General features: G+C 36.2%; 1 protein-coding gene across 2 annotated transcripts in view; it reads left to right on the top strand.

Moving 5' to 3' along the window:
- Window positions 1-19,328, top strand: part of LOC102228537 (sodium-coupled neutral amino acid transporter 3-like) — a 40,677-nt gene extending 21,349 nt beyond the window's left edge. For both annotated transcript variants that reach the window (XM_005799816.2, XM_023325378.1), the window contains 12 exons: window positions 1,553-1,626; window positions 1,738-1,830; window positions 3,092-3,173; window positions 7,993-8,075; window positions 9,241-9,299; window positions 9,651-9,797; window positions 11,424-11,503; window positions 11,837-11,937; window positions 13,155-13,279; window positions 13,434-13,578; window positions 14,731-14,834; window positions 15,451-19,328. In XM_005799816.2, the coding sequence (XP_005799873.1) occupies window positions 1,553-1,626; window positions 1,738-1,830; window positions 3,092-3,173; window positions 7,993-8,075; window positions 9,241-9,299; window positions 9,651-9,797; window positions 11,424-11,503; window positions 11,837-11,937; window positions 13,155-13,279; window positions 13,434-13,578; window positions 14,731-14,834; window positions 15,451-15,555 (1,198 nt within the window). In that variant the 3' untranslated portion in view covers window positions 15,556-19,328. The remainder of the gene's footprint in view (window positions 1-1,552; window positions 1,627-1,737; window positions 1,831-3,091; window positions 3,174-7,992; window positions 8,076-9,240; window positions 9,300-9,650; window positions 9,798-11,423; window positions 11,504-11,836; window positions 11,938-13,154; window positions 13,280-13,433; window positions 13,579-14,730; window positions 14,835-15,450) is intronic.
- The last annotated feature ends 2,441 nt before the right edge of the window (window positions 19,329-21,769 follow it).

The following is a 21,769-nucleotide window of genomic DNA, read 5'->3' on the forward strand; positions in this document are numbered from 1 at the left end:
TTTGAGATTTCTCCTGTGGGTGCAGTATGGGTCAGTGGTCCTGGTTCCGAGTAGGAATGCTGTGGGGTGGAATTTCAGCGAGTCGGGCAACAGAGACCCAAGTGTGTCAGTCTGTCTGAGTGTCAGCAGATCCGTCTTCCCACTTCTACTTGACTGATTGACTTCAAACCCCCAAGTCAGCTAAGCTTTCTCCCACATGGTTTGTAGAAAAAGAAAATTGTTTGGCGGCCAAGAGTTGAAGTCGCGGTGAAAGACAGAACTGCCTGGCCTCTTGAAAGGGAGAGCAGGATTGAGAGAGTGTTTGTGTGGGAGTGAAAGTTAATGTTGCCAGTAGTAAAAAACAAAAGACAAAACAGTAAATAGTGGGAATGAGGTGAACTGGGTCAAAGAATGCCAGTGGATCAGGGAACCATTCATGAAACCCCCTCAGGCCATGGGTTTATCCCAGGAGTTAATTTCAAATTCTCTCCTTAAGATTTTGCTCTAAATCACAAAAAGAATCAATTCTGGTCACCCACTCAAATGGTGCCTTATTAAATATAGATATGATCAATCTTTTTCCTACTACATGTATTTTTATGAAAGTGTCGTTACAAAATGTCTCAAAATAACTTTTTCCTTTTTAAGCTGGTTATTCATGCAGTCTGAGATTATTTTATATTTGCATCAGAATGCAGGGAAATAATGTAGTGTTGAAATGATTCATTTGATTAATTGTCATATTATTGAATTAACCGTCAACTAATTTAGTCATCAATTAAAATAATCAACAGATCACTATGTTGTATTGATGTAAGCAGAAATAAGTTGATCTTTCTTATTAGCTGCAGATTCATCCTTTGCTACAGATGATCAAGCGTCACTAAAGGAATGCTATGATGTCACGTTTTATGGAATAAAATGTTTATTTCCTCATTTAAAAAAAAAAAAAAGATTTGTATATTTTAATGTATTTCTAATATTGTATATAAAATGGCCTCAGTGGTTAATGAAGAATTTGCTAACCCAGAGTTTTTATCCGATTAAAGTAATTGATAGAATAATCAATTATTGACAAAACATTTAGTCAATAATTGCAAAACCAGTGAGTATTAACAAGTAAAGAGAGGATTGCATTCTCTGCCTCGGGGAACAGCTGAAAAGGGAAATAATGACTTATTGTGACGAGTGTACTTTTCCACGTTGGCTGAGTAACAGAAAGAAAGATTTTCTTCTCTTTTGTGTGTTTCTTCTGTTCTTTAAGAGCCCAGCTGGTGTGTTTGTGTATTGGTGACAGAGGGCAGAGAGGCTTACAGGGTAACCTCTGTGAATCAGCTGGACCAACAGTCCGGTGTGAAGGAGAGCCGCAGGGTTTTCTCATACAATCTATATGAAACACATTATGCCTGAACTGCAGCTGTTTAAATAACCTGCAGTGAATCATATTGTGTAAATATTCAACAGGAAGGCATTTTTTTATGTTTAGATACAGTCCTACGTCTTAACTATAAGTATTCATTTTGAAGTTTTGGTGAAGTGGTGCTAATCTCGATCTGTTGTCTGATGGTTTCAGGTTGCTCCTCACAGTGGTTGCAGTTCTTTCGTCATATTCAATCCATTTACTGCTAAAGTCATCTGGTATTGTAGGTATGTAAACATGTAATGTAATCTGATGTAAATGAATCAAAAACATAGTTGTATTTAACATTTTTTAGCTGTGGGTGTAACACAATCTCTTTTCTTCTGTTTGTGGATCAGGTATTCGTGCGTATGAGCAGCTCGGCTACAGGGCCTTCGGGACTCCGGGAAAGATGGCTGCAGGTATTGCCATCACGCTCCAGAACATTGGAGGTGAGGTCCCCTGCTGCTGTTCGCCAGGCTTTTATAGAAGAACAGCTCTCTTTAGAAAAAAAAAAATCCAGACTTTCTTGTAATAATTTAAAATGGTTTTAGACAATATTTAACTAGGATTTCTCAGGTTTATTTTGTTAAGCTCTCGCTTAACCATGAGCTCTGAATCATCCAGGCTTAAATGGCTCTTAATCTCCAAAGATAAACTTTTGTTATCTCTTTAGGGGTTTTATTGGCAGCCTGTCACACACACAAGTTGTTCCTTATTTCTGTGGTTGATTGTATAAGAAATAGGCAGCACATTTTCACTGAAATACCATAAGATTTTATCAACAGTAAGTTAGATCCTAGCGGGAAACCATGCATGCTATAGAAGACTAACAAGGCCACAGAAAAACTCGAAAAGATGTTTAGTAAGTATAAAAATCTTTGCTTTAGACATTTCAAAGCTTAATTTTTTGTTCTGGTGAAGCCAAGATTTTGTTGGTTTTCACATAATGCTTGGTCTCACTGTGATACCAGAAACATAAAATCTGACTTAATCTTTCGATTTCCAGCAGACACCTAAGGTTTAGGCTCAAATCTTTATTTCCTCCACCTTCTCTCGAAGTCTGGCTCCATCTGAAGAAGCCCCAGAGCATGATGCTGCACTGTGGTTGTGGTGTTCTCTGGGTTAATGAGTAGTGTCATTTTTGTGCATAACCTTTAGAGTTTATTTATCTATTCAGTCTGGATAAATTAAAAAATAAACTACAATTTTTTTCGCATGTAGAATACCTGCCAGAAGGTCCTGCAGTCCCTTCAGGTTTCTTTCTTATCTTGTTAGATCTTAAGGAAACCTCCACTTTTAGTAATGTTGGTTGTTCCATATTATGTCCATTTACTTATGACTGTTTTCCCTTCACCAATCTTCTCCTGACTCATACATTTGGACAATGTCATCATTTTGTAACCTCTCTGCAAACTATGGCTTTAGCTGAAAGATACAAATGAGTAAATATCCAGAAAATCCTACCAGCACAGCTGAAATTTATTTTTATAAAAGATGCTGGACTTGACTAGTATTAGTTCATGCACACTTATTCAATTAGTTTGTCACTTGAAAAATACAGGATATGTAACACATAAAAGGTGGAAAAATATGCAATTATTCATTATGTTTTCTGTCTCAAAAAATGTAGTCTGCAATCTCCTGTTTGTTTCAAAAGGTGAAAAAGCCATCATTTTTTGTACTATAACTTTATCTCTTTCTGATCCACAGCAATGTCCAGTTATCTTTACATAGTCAAGTATGAGTTCCCTTTGGTAATCCAGGCATTTCTGAAGGTCGACGTGCCTGCAGGGTGAGTGGCTGTTTTATGTTTTATGTTATCTAAAATAAATACATGAAATGCAAATTGTGAACAATTCTGCTGATAGAATATGCATTTCTATAGCATTTAGTTCCCTACATTTTCCCCCGGATTTTATTAAGTGAGATTTTAAGTTGTAGACCAACACGGAGAATTGTGAAGCAGAAGGAAAATGCTACATGGTTTTCACCTTTTTGCTACACTTAAGTTTGGTGGGCATTATGATTCAGGGTATGCACAGCACATATCTCAATCTAGAGATGTACAATTTTTACCGTTCTTCTTTGTAAAATAGCTCACGCTCAGCCAGACTATTTAGAAAAAATATGAGATTCATTGATTTTAATATCATGCAACATATTCTCAATTAAATTAATGTCTGGCCTTTGATTGGGCACAGAATGTGACCTTGTTATGTGTTTATGACCCCCTGTTGCAAACCAACAGGCATTGCCAAAAAATATTTTAAAAACTCATAAACGTTTAGAATGTTTTTAACTAACTTATATTTATTATTCAATAATTATTACATTTATTTTTGCATAAATGCTGATTTAATTTAAAAATTACTTTAAATTAAATTCATAATTAAATGTATTTTTGGAATTTTTTTGTTTGTTTTTCCTTTTTTTTCCTCATCTTCCATCCAACTTTCGAAGGCCCTACGTAACACCCTATGGAAAGTTTTTAGGTCGAAACCCTCTGAAAAAACATGGATCATTGTTCTACTCCACAATAATGTGCTACTTTGTGTTGGCCTGTTATATGAAACAAAACCCATCAACATTTGTGGTTGTAATGTGACAAAATGCAAAAGTCCAAAGTGTGTGAATACAGCTGAAGGGCACTGTATTTCAAATCTATCATTAAGTAAAATCTTAATTAGCTATTCTCACACTTTCCATGCAAATAAAAGACATTAAGGCAAGAAAAGCCCGTCTTTGAATCACACTTGATGAAAGAGCAATCTGCGAAAAGGAAGTGACTCATCCCATCAGCTCCCTATGGGACCGGACAGAGATTTAATTGTAGACTGAAGAATCCTTCCGAGCTGTGCCAGTTGTTGGGCCCGGTGCCACGCTTGGAACAGCTGGTCTGAGAACAGCTGTGATTGTGACCCCAGAGAGGTGGGGGGGGGGGGGGTCGAGTGCCATGTCCAAAGAGAGCGATTGCATCAAAACGCAGCAAGACTCTGCAGCTGAAAATGTAAACTGTGGGATATCACTGCTTACTGCAGGTGGGCTAGGAGACAAACAAAACCCACTCTCATGCGTGCAATTCATTGTGAATTTGCTCCAGTTCTAGAGAATCTGCATCTTCTTTTTGTTTCTAAGAATGGTTACACAACCCTGTGCTAAGTGGGTCAAGAGTTGCTTGGAAGTTTTTGGGTAAACATTTTTGGGTCCTTTGTACTGTAGTAGAAGTGACAACATGCACACATTGTGTTCAACCTGTTATCACTGTGAAGCTGTGGGCCACGGTCAACAATCATTGTTTATCAGAAATAACAAACCAGGTCGCCCTGGTGGCGTCTCATCCTGTCAGAGTGTGTGGGTTTGTTTCATTTAATTGCATAGGAGTGGGCTAAAAATACAGAAACATCTTAAAATCACCGTTATTCTGAAACAAAAAACACGCACATAGGTAGGACACTGTGGAATAGTGTTTGTATTTAGAGAAAAAGAGCTTTTTTTAAATCCAGTGTTTATGTGGTGTTGCTTCTCCCTTGTGAATTCTTCGCAGTGAAAAAAAATAAACTATTTATATATTTCATAATAAATGGTCAAATGATTGTTTCCGTAGGTTATCGACTATTCAGCTCCTTAAAGTAGTGTGGACAGTAAAACACAGAATGTTGTAGGTTTCCCTATCATTTTTACAGGAGATAGCATCATTATTACTTTAAAAAGTGAGTGTGTTGCAACAGAAGCTGCATGTTGTGGTGGTTCCCACCTGACAGAGGGCAAGAAATTAATCCCCTCCCGCTGTGCGGCTCTAAAAATAAACCTCTGAGCTTTCTTTCCTAGACAGAGACAGCCTTGTGATTATAACATGCCGATGATTCCCTCATGGGATTCTGTCATGAGTTTCACACCAATCTCTTCCAATGTTGTCATATCGAATAAATAGGAGGGTAAAATATTATTTTACAAAACTAGGAACAGAAAACTCTTGGTACATTTTTTAAAAATATAAACCAAGTTAACTTTTTCCATACAGTCAGTTCTAAGAATATTTTCAGAATTTCATTTGCAAATGTTTGTGACATTAGAAAACAATTCAGAATTTAAAAAAATAAAATTAACCCAGACAAGTTAATAGAAAAATGCTGTTATGGTAGTCATCTATTACAGTTTGAAAAAAATATTTCCAGCAATAGAAATATCACGCTATTTTTCTCCAGAATCTTGAAAAATTAACCCTTTTCATGCTTTTTCAGAGTCGCAAGAACATTGGGCAAAATTTATATATATATATATATATAAATATATACACACACACAGTATATACAGTATATATGTCAAAACCCTATTTCAAACCCTTTTTTTTTTAATTACACAATTATCCCAGTTAGGATTCATAGGTAGCAAAAGAATTTTAAAATCACTTTTGGCACAGAGTTATGATCAGGGCCGGCCCAAGGCTTAAGCAAACTAAGCAGCCGCTTAGGGCCCCAGGGCCACTAAGGGGCCCCCTCAGTGGAGCTGATTATTTTTTTAGTAATAATTTCTATGTCATTGTAATATAAAAAACACACAATTTCACTATGAAGTGATTTGTATTTACAATAATATATATTTGATAATGTATGTAGAAATTATTATTTTATTGATAAAAAGAAAAAAATTAATTGCTCTTGGGGGCCCCTGGTGGTTGCGGTAGGTACCGCACGCTTCACGGTATCGAGCTGCTGTGCAGAGCCCATCCAAAGGTCCAAAGCTCCGGTCAGAAGTTAAGTTAGCAAACAATGACTCAAAAAAGGACTTATCCTACATGGAGGGAGAAAAGAAAGAGGAAGAATAGAGAAAAGCCGAGATGAAGGTTTGTTTTAATGTGCCTTGGTAATGTAATGAAATGTAAAAGATTTGTAAAGCTGCTAATAGAAAATTAGCTTCAGTTCAACAGCCAAACATTTATGCTAGCATATTTGTGTAAAACTGAGTTTAAACTTTAAATGAATTGATTCTCATGGTTGGCTCTGTATATTTCTGAGGTATTTTGGCTTCAAAACGCCGTGTTTGATAAGAATAATTAAAACTTCTCAATGTTTGACATTGTCTAGCAAAATGTTTTTACGTCAGGCTACATGGCTGCTACATCGATGAGCTGCTCTATGCTGTAGTTGGGGATTTGTTGTTTGCTGCTCAGCTTAAATCATTTTGTGGCTAAAACAAACATTATTTTTACATCAACTTCTAAGTTATGTGAAACTTCTGTTAAAATCATTTGAGGCTCAGAATCAGTCCAGTAAAAAATCCACATTCTCAGAGGAGAAAGACTCACCTGGTATAAATTAAATTTTAGCTATTGGAGTAACACTTAAGAGAAATTTATTTAATCAAAGAATGTCATGAATATGTGTGTAGGGCTGCACCGATTGCAGTTTTCTGGCCGATCTCTGGTTACCAATCTTAAAAAGCCTGACCTGCCGATTTTGATTTTGGCTGATATAAATTTTTTTGTCTGAAATGTTGCTAAATATAGCAAAAAGTCAATGAGTTGGCAACAGTGGGGTGAATATTGTTAAATGCAAACGTGCAGACCTGACCTGGTGGGTTGGTCTGTCAGTCAAACCTCTCACTGCAGAGCAGAAGAGGACAGAGACTGATTTTTAAACCTTTGCTGACGAAGATAAGATTAGGGGATAAGATGGGCTGCACATGTAAGTATCGGCCAATCACGATCCCCCAAAATTAAGGAAATCAACTGGTCAATAAATCAGTTGGCCAATAAATGGATCATATTATACATGTATATAAAGTAAACAGCACTGCCAGAGATGCAGTAAGTTTATAGCAGGTGTGTGAATGACCTAATGATCGGGCTGCTGGTTGCAGCCAGTCCATGTTGTTAGCAGAACTAGAGGGCCCCAAAACCACATTTTGCTTACGGCCCCATGGAGGCTTGGGCCGGGCCTGGTTATGATTATTGTTAGATAAATGACTTGCTTATATTTCATTTTTTAGAAATGTCTTTTTCTGGACCAAGAACAAACTCTCTCAATATTCCACATGGGAAACAAATTATCAATTTAAATCTTGAATATCTGTTTTATTGTTCAGATTCCTTTTTTTCTGAAGAATTTACAACCTGTGAAATATGAGCCAAAATTTGAAAGTTTGCATTATTTTCCCCAATTAATGTGTGATCTTATGCTAATATGGGTGATGTGTTAATGTTGGATATAAAAATGTGTTTAAAAAGCCAAATCAATTTTAAATGTAGTGATTGGTAATGATTTGAAGGCCTAAATATTTTTTGGAATAACTTAAACTCCCCTACATCACATTCACACCATCTCTGTGAGCAGCAAGTGAGCTTTTGTTTTTGTCTACTTTGAACATATTTAAATCCAACCCAGTGTGGTTTGGTTTGTATTAATTTCTGCTCAGCTGTGAATTTAACAACCTGACACATTAATAACTCTTGAAACTCCAAATGTCTTATTTCTCCTGCACCTGTGGTTAGCTGTTGACTTGCTTTCATTTATCTAACAGTACAAATCATTAAAATAAGTGAGACTGAGAGGAGTCTTTATAGTAATTTCAAATCAATACCATAATTGCTGTGTCTGTCTGCTTCTCTACAGTGAATGGTACCTGAACGGAAACTATCTGGTCATTATCGTCTCTGTGGCAGTGATATTACCACTGGCTCTGATGAAACAGCTAGGTGAGTGTGTCATTTTATGGCGTTTATAAGAGGAAACCAATTTTATCTGGACGCCTGTAAGAGCTTATGGTGCACCCAAAGCATTTTATTAAAGAAAAAATGGCAAAAATTCATGTTGGAAATTGAGCAAACAGGCACATAATTATAGTCTTTTGTCTGCAGTTTGTGTCCTGATGACAGACAAAATTAAATAAAAAACATGGATGATTTCCCAGCCATTTCATTCTAATATTCTCACCTTCCTGGCATAATGGCCCAAGTCACTGCTTGTCAAAAGTCTCAAAATAATAGATAAAAGTTTGTGGTTATAATTAGGCCTGTCACGAAAACAAATTTTGCTAAGCGATTAATTGTCTCAAAAATTCTTGTGATAAACGATAATATTGTTTGAAGACCTTTTTACACTGATTTAATGGAAATGAAGTAATAATGCATGCGATTTCCTGCCTAAGATAGATACACATTATTTTCGAAAGAACACTTAACACTGGAACTAATGAACAAAATGAACAAGACAACAAAAACAACTTGTAGTGTCTCAGTATTGAAGTCTACATCTGAAGTGGTTAAATGTCTTGGATCCAAACATGTTTAGAATTTTTTATGGTTAATCTTGCATTTATTCACCTGGGTTTTTATTACCTTTTTTTCTGTCTCAAGTGGCTTCAAAGAAACTTTTTTTCTCTTCTTCTTTTCCTGGTGCTGCAGTTTATTGGACACCACACGGCACGATCGAACCCGATCAAACTGTTATTAATAGGATTTCTGTCGGCTAATGTGTGATCTCTCAGCTTTTGAAAATGGGCTGACAATCGGCCGACAGCTCTAAGATCATGTAATGTGCGCTGAGCTTTACACTAAGGAAATGAGGAAGGGAGGTTCACTGGAGTTAAGCCTTTTTTCGTTCAGTGTCATCAACAGAAAGAGAAAAAGGCTGGAAGAGACGATAATGCCGATAATTAAAATGAGGTTGATAGTTTTAATTTATTGTGCGATTAATTGATTTATTGTTTATCGTGACAGGCCTAGTTATGATGTGAAAAAAAATATAAAAATATATTCAACATTTTATGTAACTTAATAAGACATGAGCTTTAGGTTTTTGTTAATCATTGCCATGTACTCTGTGATGATATTAAAGGCTAATAAAATGTTTATTTTTCAGGATACCTGGGATACACCAGTGGATTTTCACTGAGCTGCATGGTGTTCTTCCTCGTTTCTGTGAGTCTTCTGGTCATGAACTATACATACTGTATGTGTAGTGTACATGTCACATGTTGTCTCCTGTTCCTGGTCTGTGTCATGCTGACCAGATACACTGGGATCTTCCCACCAGCTCTTTAGTATTTCCTACTTACTGCTATGGACTAATGTTTGCATGCTGCAGTCCCTGGCTATGTTTCCTTCTCTGACCTAGTTTTGGCTCTGTGAGCTGTAATCCACTCGCTGCCTTCCCTCTCTCTCTTTTTTGTTGGCTTTCTCTCATTGACATATTTCCAGCCTGTCCCAATATTAACCGTCTCACTGCTTTTTGGGTTGCTGCAACACCAATTGTCTCTGCACTCTGCACAGGTCATCTACAAGAAGTTCAACCTCCCTTGTCCGTTTGTGAACTTCGCTCCTAACAGCACTCAGAGCGTGGTGAATGTCACTGTCAACGACCCCGGTGGGGAGGACAATCCGGCCTGCATTCCCAAGATGGCCAACCTCAATACACAAGTATGTCTGCATGTCACTTTCTATGAAGCTGCAAGTTCACCTGCACTGCTATGGGCACTGAAAGCCACCCACTTATGTCATAGTCATTAGCATGTCGCCTGTCCCTTCTCACAACCAAAGCATGGGAATCCTGGTTTGAAACAGATCAGAACCTGCTGCAAACCTGTGTAACTTTATGACCGATGCAGGGCCCAAAGACAGAATGAACCCCTGAACTGCCTATAGGTCAGTTTGCCTCCATGCCAATTTGTACCCCCATTTTCTCCCTGTGGATTGTCATTTTGTCCCTTCTTATTTGCATTTTGTCCCTGTGAATAAATCCTTTATCTTATTGAAACAATGCATTTCCCATTTTATTTATAAAGGAAAGAATGATTCAAACCTTTTTGGCTCTTTGTGAAAAACTAAATGTCCCTTAGACCTATAACTGGTTGTGCCCCTCTTGTCGTCAATCCCTGCCATCAGACTTCTGCGATACCTGAAATGTAATGGTTTTGCAAACCTTTTCCAAATTTATAGATGTCAATTACTTTATCATCTGTTTTTTTAATTTATAGATGTCAATGACTTTATCATCTGTTTTTTTATTTCTTTTGAATTGGCACATGATGGGTTGCCATTTGAAATCTTTTAGCCTACTACTTAGGGCCAGGTTGTTGTTTTTTTTATCTCTTTTTGTATTTACTCAAGTTATCTTTAGCCATTATTAAATTTGACCATTGGAAACATTTATGTGTGACAAAAATATGGGGGAAAGCACTTGGAATAATCTTCAAAAATGCCCACACTTTGCTTGTAATTCTTATGTTCTAAAAACTTTCTATTGCATCTTGTTTACCACTGATCATGGATCTGATCCTTCTGTCAGTCAACCCCTGCTGGTGGATATTATTTAAGAAACTTATATAACATTTCATGACACTAAACTAATAGAAAATTATAGAACATTGCTTTTAATTGTCCATTACTTAGTTAGAGAAAGTACTTAATCTTTCCCCAGTTGGTATGAAGTCTGCTATGGGGGACAGAAAAAACCAAAACTACAAGGATACAAAATGGCAAGGAGGCAAAACGACTAGAAATCATTTGGTCTCTGAAGTAGTGCAGCAATTACTAAAGCATTTGATTTACACAGAGAAACCATAAAATTTGGACATATCAGGACCAACAATTGAGATGGAAAAATATTGGACACTTTTCTAAGTTCCTTTTGGTTTTTAAAATCCTTTCTTGACACATAATCTTGGATGACCCTTCATTATAGTCTGATCAGTCTGAACGTAATTGCATAATTTCATTGAGCAGTTTTACTTTTCAGAGCAGCAGCAAATGTTCTCTCGTTGCTCCAGATTTTTCCTAAAACCCTATAAACATTTTGTCAGCATCCCCGTACTTTTTCCTCACTCAACTATGACCAATCCCAGCTGGTTAGCAGCTTACAAGGCACCAAGGCATTTTTAAATAGGCTAAAGCTGGTCTGCTGCCAGGCCCAAGTTAATCACAAGAAACAATTAGCTCTCTGTGATGTGTCAGAGGGAGCAATGGGCAGTGCAGCCAGAAGTTGGTGGTAAGACGGCGGGGATAGCGCTGCTGTATCTATGGTGACCTGTTGGGGTTCATTTACAGACGGCCTACACCATTCCAATCCTGGCGTTCGCCTTTGTGTGCCACCCTGAGGTCCTCCCTATCTACACAGAGCTGCGCAAGTATGTTCTTATGATGGAAACCTCCTGCTTACTTTGTTTTGGATGAGACATTAATAAACAGAGGAAAGCTACTGTTTGTGCTTTGTGCTTGGCTTGCCATATTCTGGTCACATGCACTGCTTTCACTGTATTTTGAAATGTCTCTGCACTGCTTTGTGTTGTGTAGCATGTTGTTAGCTGAAATGTACAATCCCTTGTTGAAAAAAGCTGCTAATGTTTTCTAGGGTTAAATGTGAAGGCAGCCTTTGTATTTGGTTTAACAGGCATTGCTTAGAAACATAATCAAACTGAATATTGGTGTAACCACATGATGATTTTTCTTTCTGATTTCAGTCCCACTAAGAAAAAGATGCAGCATGTGTCCAATATTTCCATTGCAGTCATGTACGTCATGTACTTCCTGGCTGCTCTGTTTGGATACCTAACTTTCTACGGTAAGCCCTCGTATTCTCTCATTTTTGACAATTTGCGTTTCTGTCTTAGAGAACATGTTTCACTGCTGGTTTGGTTGACTAAAGCGTTCAATTCTTTCACAATGTTAAAAAAACACAAGCGTTTTAAAATTCAGCTTTCATTTAATAAATTTAACTTAATTTAATGTACCAAAATTACTAAATACAAATCTATTGAAATAAAATGGTAGTAAATTGAAACCTGTAACTATTATGATACATTCATGCCCTCTAGTGGCTTCTAGTAAAAAAACAAAACAAAACACAAGTCCCTCCATGATTATTGACTGTTAAAGATAAGAAAAATAGGCTTCAAATTATTATTTTTTTCTATTGTATATTATACTATATGAAATAGAGAAATAAACATTCATGTTAAAAAGGAATTCAATACCTAGAAAATGGTATTTGATCTGACATTTGTTAAAGAAATTTCTTTAGTTCAATGTGACACTATAGGTCATTTGTGACCCACAGATTGTAAAACATTTTTAGCCCATTATTGATCATTGATAATTCAAGGATATTAATGGAGATGGACACCTGCTGTAAATTTATAGGGCCATATATTTTTATGATTTTAGGGGTTTAACAGAAATATAATATTAACCTTTATTTCAGTCATCGAAAATATAAAATCAGACTTTGTTAAAGAAGTTATGGTGAGACATGTTTTGGAGACAGTTCAATCATCTTTCCTCTTGTATCTTAAAATCTAACTTTCTATGAAGCAGTTTTGAATAAAAATGTATCAGATTTCATATTGTCTCTTACTTTCATGACCTAATTAATTAAAGGGATAAAAGTATTTACTTTTAATACGTTTCGGAGACTTTTAAGATCTTCAGGGGTTTAGAGCTGTGTTTTTACCTCTGAAATTAGAATATCTTTTCTCTTACACCCCTCAAGAAAGTGCCGCTATAAATCATCCCAAGGCCCGACTCCCTTTTCTAGAGGACATCCCAGTTTTTTTTAGCGGGCTTAGATCTATGAAGTGATATAGCATTGGAGAATGGGTGATTTTTGGTTTATTAAAGAATTTCTGTTGAGTTGGCTTTATGTTTTAGTTATGCTGCTAAAAGTCCTGTAAATAGCCAGAATTCAAATAGATGTCTAATTTTACAAAGTAGTACCCCATAATTTCTCTAATTTTGACATTTTACTTTGAATCTCTGTTTTCCTGTTTTGGTCACTTGCAGATGAAGTGGAAGCAGAGCTACTTCACACATACAGCCGCATCGACCCTTATGACACTTTAATCCTTTGTGTGCGAGTGGCTGTTCTCACTGCTGTCACACTTACAGTACCGATCGTGCTCTTTCCTGTAAGTACAATTATTTTAGCACTCAATGTTTACACACAGGCTCGTCAGCCGATTGCCTTTTTAATTAAAATATTGTCTTTTGCCTTGACAATATTTCATTATTGTCGAAGTTATTAAATTAATAAACAATTAAATCCTTTTGTGTTATGATCAGGTAAGGAGAGCAATCCAGCAGATGATGTTCCCCAATAAAACCTTCTACTGGCCTCGTCACATTGCAATTGCCATCACTTTGCTCACGTTCATCAACCTGCTGGTCATCTTTGCCCCAAACATCTTGGGCATCTTTGGGATTATTGGTAGGTTAGATTAAATTGATCTTGAGAAAAAGATGTGAATACATCAGATTAGAATCAAAAACCCTAAGTTGGAATAGCTTGATAGATAATGAATAGAGACATATTGGCGGCTCATATTCATACTCTTTTGCCTTGACGGTATTTAATTATTGTGAAAGCAAATGGGCATAAATGCTGTTTTATTAGTTCAACAGAAGTGGGTGGAAACTGGGCTAAAATAAAGAAGTTATACTCTTCCTTCTCAACATTGAGGTAATATGTATCCTATACAATTTAACTAAGAAACATTAAAATCTTTGAGACGAAAAAATTAAAAAATAAAGATCTGCATAGCCTGTTTGAGTGTGCAGGTTTTGAGAGATATTTGCCACGCCCTTTACAGTGTCTTCTGATAAAAGATTTCTGCATCCCTATTCCTTAGTCCAGACATATATAGTTCATAAGTTATTCATGAAGTTCTTGGCATTGCATAGAAACTTTTCATTTTATAGGTCAGCAGCCGTAGAAATTCTAACAGTCATTTTTGGTTTTGGTCCTACTTGATGAAATTTATCTCAAGTCACAAAATATACATGAATAAAACAAAAATATCTACCATATAGAATATATATTTTTGTTTTTATGGTTTAATTAAACTAATTTATTTTTATGTTTTAGAATCGAGAAATCCTCAAGTCTTTACTAGACAGTTAATATTTTTTATGAATGAAATGTTTCATATTTATGGAGAATTTTGGAATAAAATAATAAAATGGAAGTGTATAATGCAGAATTATTCCTTGTATCTGGTGTGTCACTGTTGTGGAAAATCTGGGCAGAAATGGCATTAAAATAATAAGAAAGAACTACACCAATCATTTTCTTGCCTTTATTGTATTGCAATGTTTCATTGCTTTAAAAACATTAAAGTTGGATCTAATTTTAGATCAGAGAACAGACAACAGCCATAAATCGCCTCAAGAGGTGCATAGAGCCATGATTTTTCTGAAAACAGATTTTTATTCCTGCTTTTCAGAACTATAGTTTTACTTAATAAACTTTTATATTGTGAGCATTCCCTATTTGTCCTCAGAGTGGTGCATCTTCTGCAGGGTTTAATTTTTCACACTGACATGATTTATGAATAATTGAATGTATTTTATGTACTTTCAGGTGCCACGTCCGCCCCCTGTCTCATCTTCATTTTCCCTGCTGTCTTCTACATCCGAATTGTACCCAAAGAAGAGGAGCCTCTGCGCTCAGTTCCAAAAATCCTGGTGAGAATCTCTTGGAAATATTGCTCAAATCCACTGTCCTTCAACTATGGGAGGACCTCTACATTTATTTAAATCTATGCAAAATATTTTTAAAAAGCCTTAAAATAAAAGTTTATTGCATTGGCATAGTCTTTTGCTAAAAAATAAAAAAATAAAAAAATCCTAACTTCAATTTGAGTACAGCTATTCAAAAACCCTACAGAAGAAGCATGTAGTCAGAAATCAGAGCTACTGCATCTGGGAGAGACCACAGTTCTGAGAGTGAGATTGCAAAGCTGTGCTAAAGCCCAACCATAGAAAGAACCAGTTTATTTTAATAAAAACCAGCACAATAACACAACTTAATATTTGTTGCAGCAACACCAGCGATACAACATGCAGACGTACACTATCTGTATAAATCCTATCAGATATTTTTGCATTTTTAATAGTAGAAAAATTAAAACATTTTTGGACACCGCTGTTCTAGGACCAAACTAAATCTGATAAGAAAAAAAACAAAAACCCAGTAAGATCAACAATCATGTCCTGTAAAAGTTTACGTTTTTGGTATCATGCAGCCACTTAATCCTCCCATTGGTGTGTCTCTTCCTTGAACTCTGTGTTTCTCTTTCAGGCCGCCTGTTTCGCTGGGATCGGTTTCCTATTTATGATAATGAGTCTCAGCTTTATCATCATTGACTGGACATCAGGCAGCAGTAAAGCGAGCACTGGTCATTAGAAACCTACTGTATTATTTTTTTTCAGCTTTTATATTGTTTGGATTTGGATTTTGTGTTGTAATGTTACTATTTTGATGTCCAATCACTGATGTTTTTCCTTTTTTCTAAGAGAATATCTGCTACAGAGATGAGAGTTTGGGGGTGCGGAGCGTCTCTCTCCTCTCTAAGCTCTCTGGTTCTGGTGGAGATAAATTGTACTGTACATCCTACCAAACAGTAACAGTGGATCCAGGCCAGTAGAAGTGCTTGGGAAGTTTTAACAGTTAATTTACTGAAGTGCCAGATGTGTGATGATTGACTGTGACACTGGGAGGCTGAGTTTTGTGAGGACGAAGTGGAAAAGCAAAGATAAAGTTAGCTCCTGTCCTGAAAGGATCTTTAATATGAAAACTACAAATTACATAGATATTTTGATCTGTCTCCTGTTTACCAGCTAATGTAAAATGATTTATATATATTTTGTAGAATTTCTGTACTTAGAATTAATTATATAATTATATTTTTTTCACAGCAGTTGCACTTTAAAAGTGCAAAAGACAATTATTGCTACATTTTGGGCACTACTTTTGCTTATTACATGAGAGAACTACAAGCACACTTATTACCAAGAATAAATACGTGGCCAAGTGATTCAGCTGACAAAGCTAAAAAATGCGGCCTTTTCCTCAAGGTGTGCCACCTGAACATTAAACTAACTCTTGCTGCTGCTCTTTATTTTATATCTTGAAGTTTTCAGCTTTCTTTCAATTCTTCCTGTTGACCAGGGTGTTAAACTAAAATGTAAAGCACAGTTACATATGTCCTATCAGATATAGTCTAAAAAGTGTATTGTATTGTTTTACTGGAAAAAAAACTAAGACTGATTAGCTAGTACTGGATAACCCAGGAGACACATTTTGAATTCTGCCAACATAGCACAATATATGCCTAAATTGTGCAGGTATTCCTTGTTTTCAGTATTACTTTGTAAGAGGACAGGTAGAAATGGTACTGAGGACCTCGTCTGTTGGGTTGCTTAGCCCCAAAAAGATAACCACAGTGCAGAGAAGACTGCTGATGATCAGGTTGTATTATCAGATAAACCTGGGGTTGGGCTCTTGGATGATTTGATGAACTGTTTTTAAGTATTTGCTAGTCGTAATATGAGATAACCAAAACATACAGCGCCTTGCAATATTATTCATGCCCCTTGGGCTTCTAAACATTTTCTCAAGTTGCAGTGTTAAATAACATATTTTTTCAAGATTTCATGGGATAGACCAACACACAGAGCACTTAAGTTTGAAGTGGAAGTATGAGGATTCATGGTTTTCATAATTTTGACAACTAAACATCTTTTTCATGCATTCTTATTCATGAATTTGGAGTCAATACTTTGTAGCATCTCATCAAATGAATTACAGCTGAAAATGTTTTGGGGTATGTCACAGCTAGATTTAAACATGTACATACTGAGATTGTTGGCTATTCTAAAAAAAAAAAAAAAAGCTTAAGATTTGTCAAACTGAATGGAAAACAACTATGAACAGCAATTGCCTCAGATTCTCAATTCAGTGTAGCTCTGGACGTTGGACCATTTTAGCAATTGAATTTGATCTAAACCACTCTATCACAGCTCTGGTTGTGTGTGTAGAGTTGTGGTCCTGCTGGAAGGTGAGCTTTAATATACAGTATTTTGTAGCCTCTAATGGGATTTCTTCCTTCTTTTCACTCCCCCATAAAGGCCAAATTACAAGACTAATAGTTGTCCTACCTGAGCTGCGCATCTCTGGAACCCCTCCAGTTACCATAACCTCTTGGTCCTGGTATGAACCAATTTATTAAAAAAATAAACAGCACAATAACACATCTTGATGTGTGTTGCATGTGTAAATGATGGATTGAACAGAGCTCTGTGAAATGTTAGAAGATTGGGACGTTGCTTCATAACCTAACGCTACTTTAAACTTCTCCACAACTTTCCCCTTGACCTGCCTGCTGTGTTCTTTTGTTGCACAAGAATCACTCTGGGGGTATCAGAGTAGCAGGAATACAAAAGAACATCAACCTTTTGGGTTTAAATTTGTATTTCTTTCTACTTCACAATTATTTTCCATTTCGTGTTGATTTATCACATAAAATCACCCTGAAATTCACTGATATTTGTTATTGTTACCTCAAAAATGAAAAATAAAAAACCTAAGGGGTATGAATATGTTTTTGCAGAGTATTGCACAAAAGAAACCCCACCAACAACAGGGTCACTAATCAAAGAGATTGCTATCGGTAACTGGAAATAGGAAATATTAGGACAAGCCTTACTGACACTAGTGACCGATCATGTCTGTCTCAGCTGTAAGTGTGTCTGTTATTTAGCAGGTGGTTAGCAAAGCACTATTACTTCAAAAAGCACAGCAATGTAGACCAGTTAATGAGATAAAATGCAAATAAATATATCTGAAGATGTGACTTAAGGGTAAGCTCCTTTTGTTTAACAACATTTTTGATTGTTCTGCCTAATGTAGTGGATTAGTAACATATGAATAACCTGCAATAACCCTATCAAAGTTAACATTCCTTAGAGCCTCCATGATAATGAATATACTCCTGTTATGTGCTCCCTGAATATGATGAATAATTTATTGGATGTAATGTTGGAGGTTTTTGAGTGTCATTTAAAAAGAGAAACCATGATTCCACTGTAAGTGAACCATACTACATTTGTGACATTTTAACTCCCATCTACACTATACTCCGATCAAAAAGTATATAATAACGTAAGTGTTCCTCGTCTACCTTCGATGGGTGAAGTGTTGTTCAAAATGTCATGTTGGATGTTTTATGTGGATATTTCGGATCAATCCGAGTCAGTAATGAAATGCAAAATGATTGTTTTTCTCACGTTTGATTTTTAAAATTATATAGTGAGTGGTTTATCATCATTGGTGGTCACGTCTGTCTTCCTCGCTGCTTCTTGGCAGACACAAACCTACTAACTTAGGAGTCCTCAGTGAGATGTTGGGCTTGCATACACTTCAATATTGTTTTCTATGATAAAAAAAATATCTTACACCAGACTACTAAAAGTGCTGTATGAATATATTAATATTGTCCTGTTTGTCTTTTGTTACACAACAAATCTCTTTTAGTCCCCTTTTATTTTTATTACCTTATATATGTTTCTTTTATGTGTTTGTTTGTGTGCAGAGGAATCGTCTGCATCAGCCATTGCAGCATAACTTGGTGTTTGATGTTCAGCTAATTTATGCTTTTATTTCTCCCTTTCCTTGTTTGAACCTGATATTTGGCTGAAGCACAAGTCGGCCATTTGATTTAATTAATTAATAATAATAATAAGGTTGCACAATGATATGTCTTCACAACATGCACAAACAGACAAACATGAATAAATGACGCAACAATAAATGAGAATACAACAGGATCTCTGAGGAGACCTCGGTGTTGTTTGGCCTCCTTGATTGTGTGATTTCCTAATATGCATTTGATTGAACAGCATAACATTAATTAAATAATGACATCAGCCAGCATTTATAAATAATGTATATAAATGTATACCCTTTATATTCTATATTCATATCTAGTTTATATAATGTAAATAGCAATTAAAGATTTAGTCCGATTAAAAAAGTAAATGTAATCATTTTCAAAGTGCTTTTAAACCTTATTGTCCTTCAATCTATGTCTATTTTTCTTGTATCTCTATATTTTAATATGTTGCTGGCAGTTATTGTACTGTAAATGATGTTGCAATAAAGATAATGGGGTAACATGATTTCCTTATCTTCATTTCTCAGATGTGATCATTAAATGCTAGTTTTTATTTAAATACCTGACTCTTGGGCATTACCACTTGTCTGGCGTCTGAGACACTGTACCATGATCTACCACATGATGGCGCTACAGAACTGGGAAGAAAACCTTTTTCGGCGAGGATGTTTCTTTTTAATTTTTTTATGAGAATTCGGATTGAGGACAAGTTGCATAGTTTGGGTTCAGTATTTTCTGATTTCCAAGTTGGACATTCATTGAAACGCCTCATTATTTTAGCAGACCAATTTAATTGGATTCAAAATCGGCGCCATTGATTTGTAACTCAGATAACGTTTACAAAGCGTTTGAATCATTAAGGCATAACTTTGAAAAGACGATGCGAATTTAATTGACTATTTTATCATTTAAGTTTTATAAAAGTACAGCAAAATATTAAGCAAATCAATATCAGTTAAGCTATTACCGTGTCAAAACTAGTTTCCTTTATGTTTGATCATGGTATCATGGTAAGCTCTGCACTTAACTTTGGGCATGACTAAACTTGATAACAAACTTTTGCAGCTGTTAAAGGGGGAAATAAGCTCTGCATCCTTACTGACTACATTTCCCATAAAACACTGGGAGGAGGCGGGTTTTTCTTAGTAGGGTTCGCTCTTTTTACAACGAGAGACAGACGAGCCAGTCAGAAGTGAGAAAAGAGGCTGGGAAGTTGGCAGAGGAAGAACGTGTGACTTGAAAAGAAAATTTATGTTTATAGTTTTAGAATAGTGTCATGAAAAGCTCAAATGATACATGTGCAAGTACATGTCCAAACATGTCCAATGATATTTCAGGAGGTAAGATTTAGTCCTCCAACCGCTGGGTTGCCAGGTTGAACCCCTGCTTCATCAGTTTTAGTCATCATGTTGGTCCTGCCTATAGTCCTGGTCAGAGGTCATGTTGGCACTGATTGCATGGCAGCCTTGTTTTTGTCACTCCACCCCAGGGCAGCTGTGGGTACAATGCAGCTTACGTGTGAAAGCACTATGCAAGTACAGGCCCTTTACCACTTACCATATTCCTCTGCATGTGTGAAGGACATTTGCCTGAAAAGACACACTGTGGCGTTTCCCAACTCTGGTCCTCGAGGCACTCTGTCCTGCATGCTTGACATGTTTCCCTGCTTCTGCAGCTGACTTCAATTGATGACTGATTAACAGGCTTTTGCTGAACATCAAGCATCTGAATCAGATGTGTTAAACATGAAGGACAGTGTGCCAGGAGGACCAGTATTGGGAATCGTTGGACTCCTGATTTAATGGCACATTCTATTTGCACTGTGATGTGCAAATGTTGCAGTTTCAAGTAGAAGAAAAAATAATCTGATGTAGCAGGAGATTTTAAGAGGTCTCAAGAATTTGAAATCAGCTCAAAATAGCACACAGGTGAGAACATTAATAACAACTCCCAACGTGCCCTCTAAGAAAGTTCAACATTAAAACAAGTTACAAGATGCTAAAAAAATAAAATCACTAAAATCTTTAATTCAGGCTCTTGTCACTGTTGATGTGAAAGTGCATGTGTGCATAATCAGAAAGTGACTTCACACAATTAACTTTCATGGGTTGCTTTCCAAGAAAAAACATGAAAGCCATGACTGAAGTTTGCCGACAAGAATTAAGACCAAGGCAATGATTGCTGGAACAATGTTCTCTAGAGACAGATGAGTCTAAATGTAATTGTTTGAACACCAGAGCGGAGGACGTGTTAAATATCAACTATGAATCATGGAAATGGAAGCATCACAACATGGGAAAGCTTTGATAAACCAGGACATACCCAGTTCCTAGAATCCACCATAAATACTACCATGTATGAAAGGGTGATTGTGGAAAGCTTGAGACCATCAGTAAGTTCTACTTCAGAAAATAAAGCTGAAGAACTGAACCCTTCAACATGGTACCTGGGAGCAAATGCACCAAGTACTATCTGAAAATGAGAATGAAAGTCAATGCAAAAGATAGAGGTGGGCAGAGCAGCCAAAAGTTGTACTAAAGCAAAAGTAGCACTACTTCAACAAAAGTAAAAGTAAGAAGTAGTAATCTAAGAAACGACTAGAAAGTGGAAAGAAAATGATATACAGGCTTTAGTATTTTATATATTAGTGGTTTCCCCATTGTTGGTTTATTATTTTATTTGTATTTCTTGTATTGTTTGTGCTAAATAAATAAAATTACCTTTGCTTACCCAGTGTTTGATTGTCCCTGAATGACAATAATCATAATATGTCATAGTTATTGTATAATTTTCATTTGCTACAATTTTTGTGTTTGTGTTGATCTTTCTATTGTTTATAACAAAGACATTAAATGGGGGGGGGGAAGCAAAATCCTGAAGTAACCAAGATAAATAAAGACTAGACATTAATTTCAAAGAACAGAGCATTTCATTTCGCTTTCTAAT

Source organism: Xiphophorus maculatus, chromosome 20 (assembly GCF_002775205.1).
Source record: "Xiphophorus maculatus strain JP 163 A chromosome 20, X_maculatus-5.0-male, whole genome shotgun sequence".
Classification (NCBI taxonomy): domain Eukaryota; kingdom Metazoa; phylum Chordata; class Actinopteri; order Cyprinodontiformes; family Poeciliidae; genus Xiphophorus; species Xiphophorus maculatus.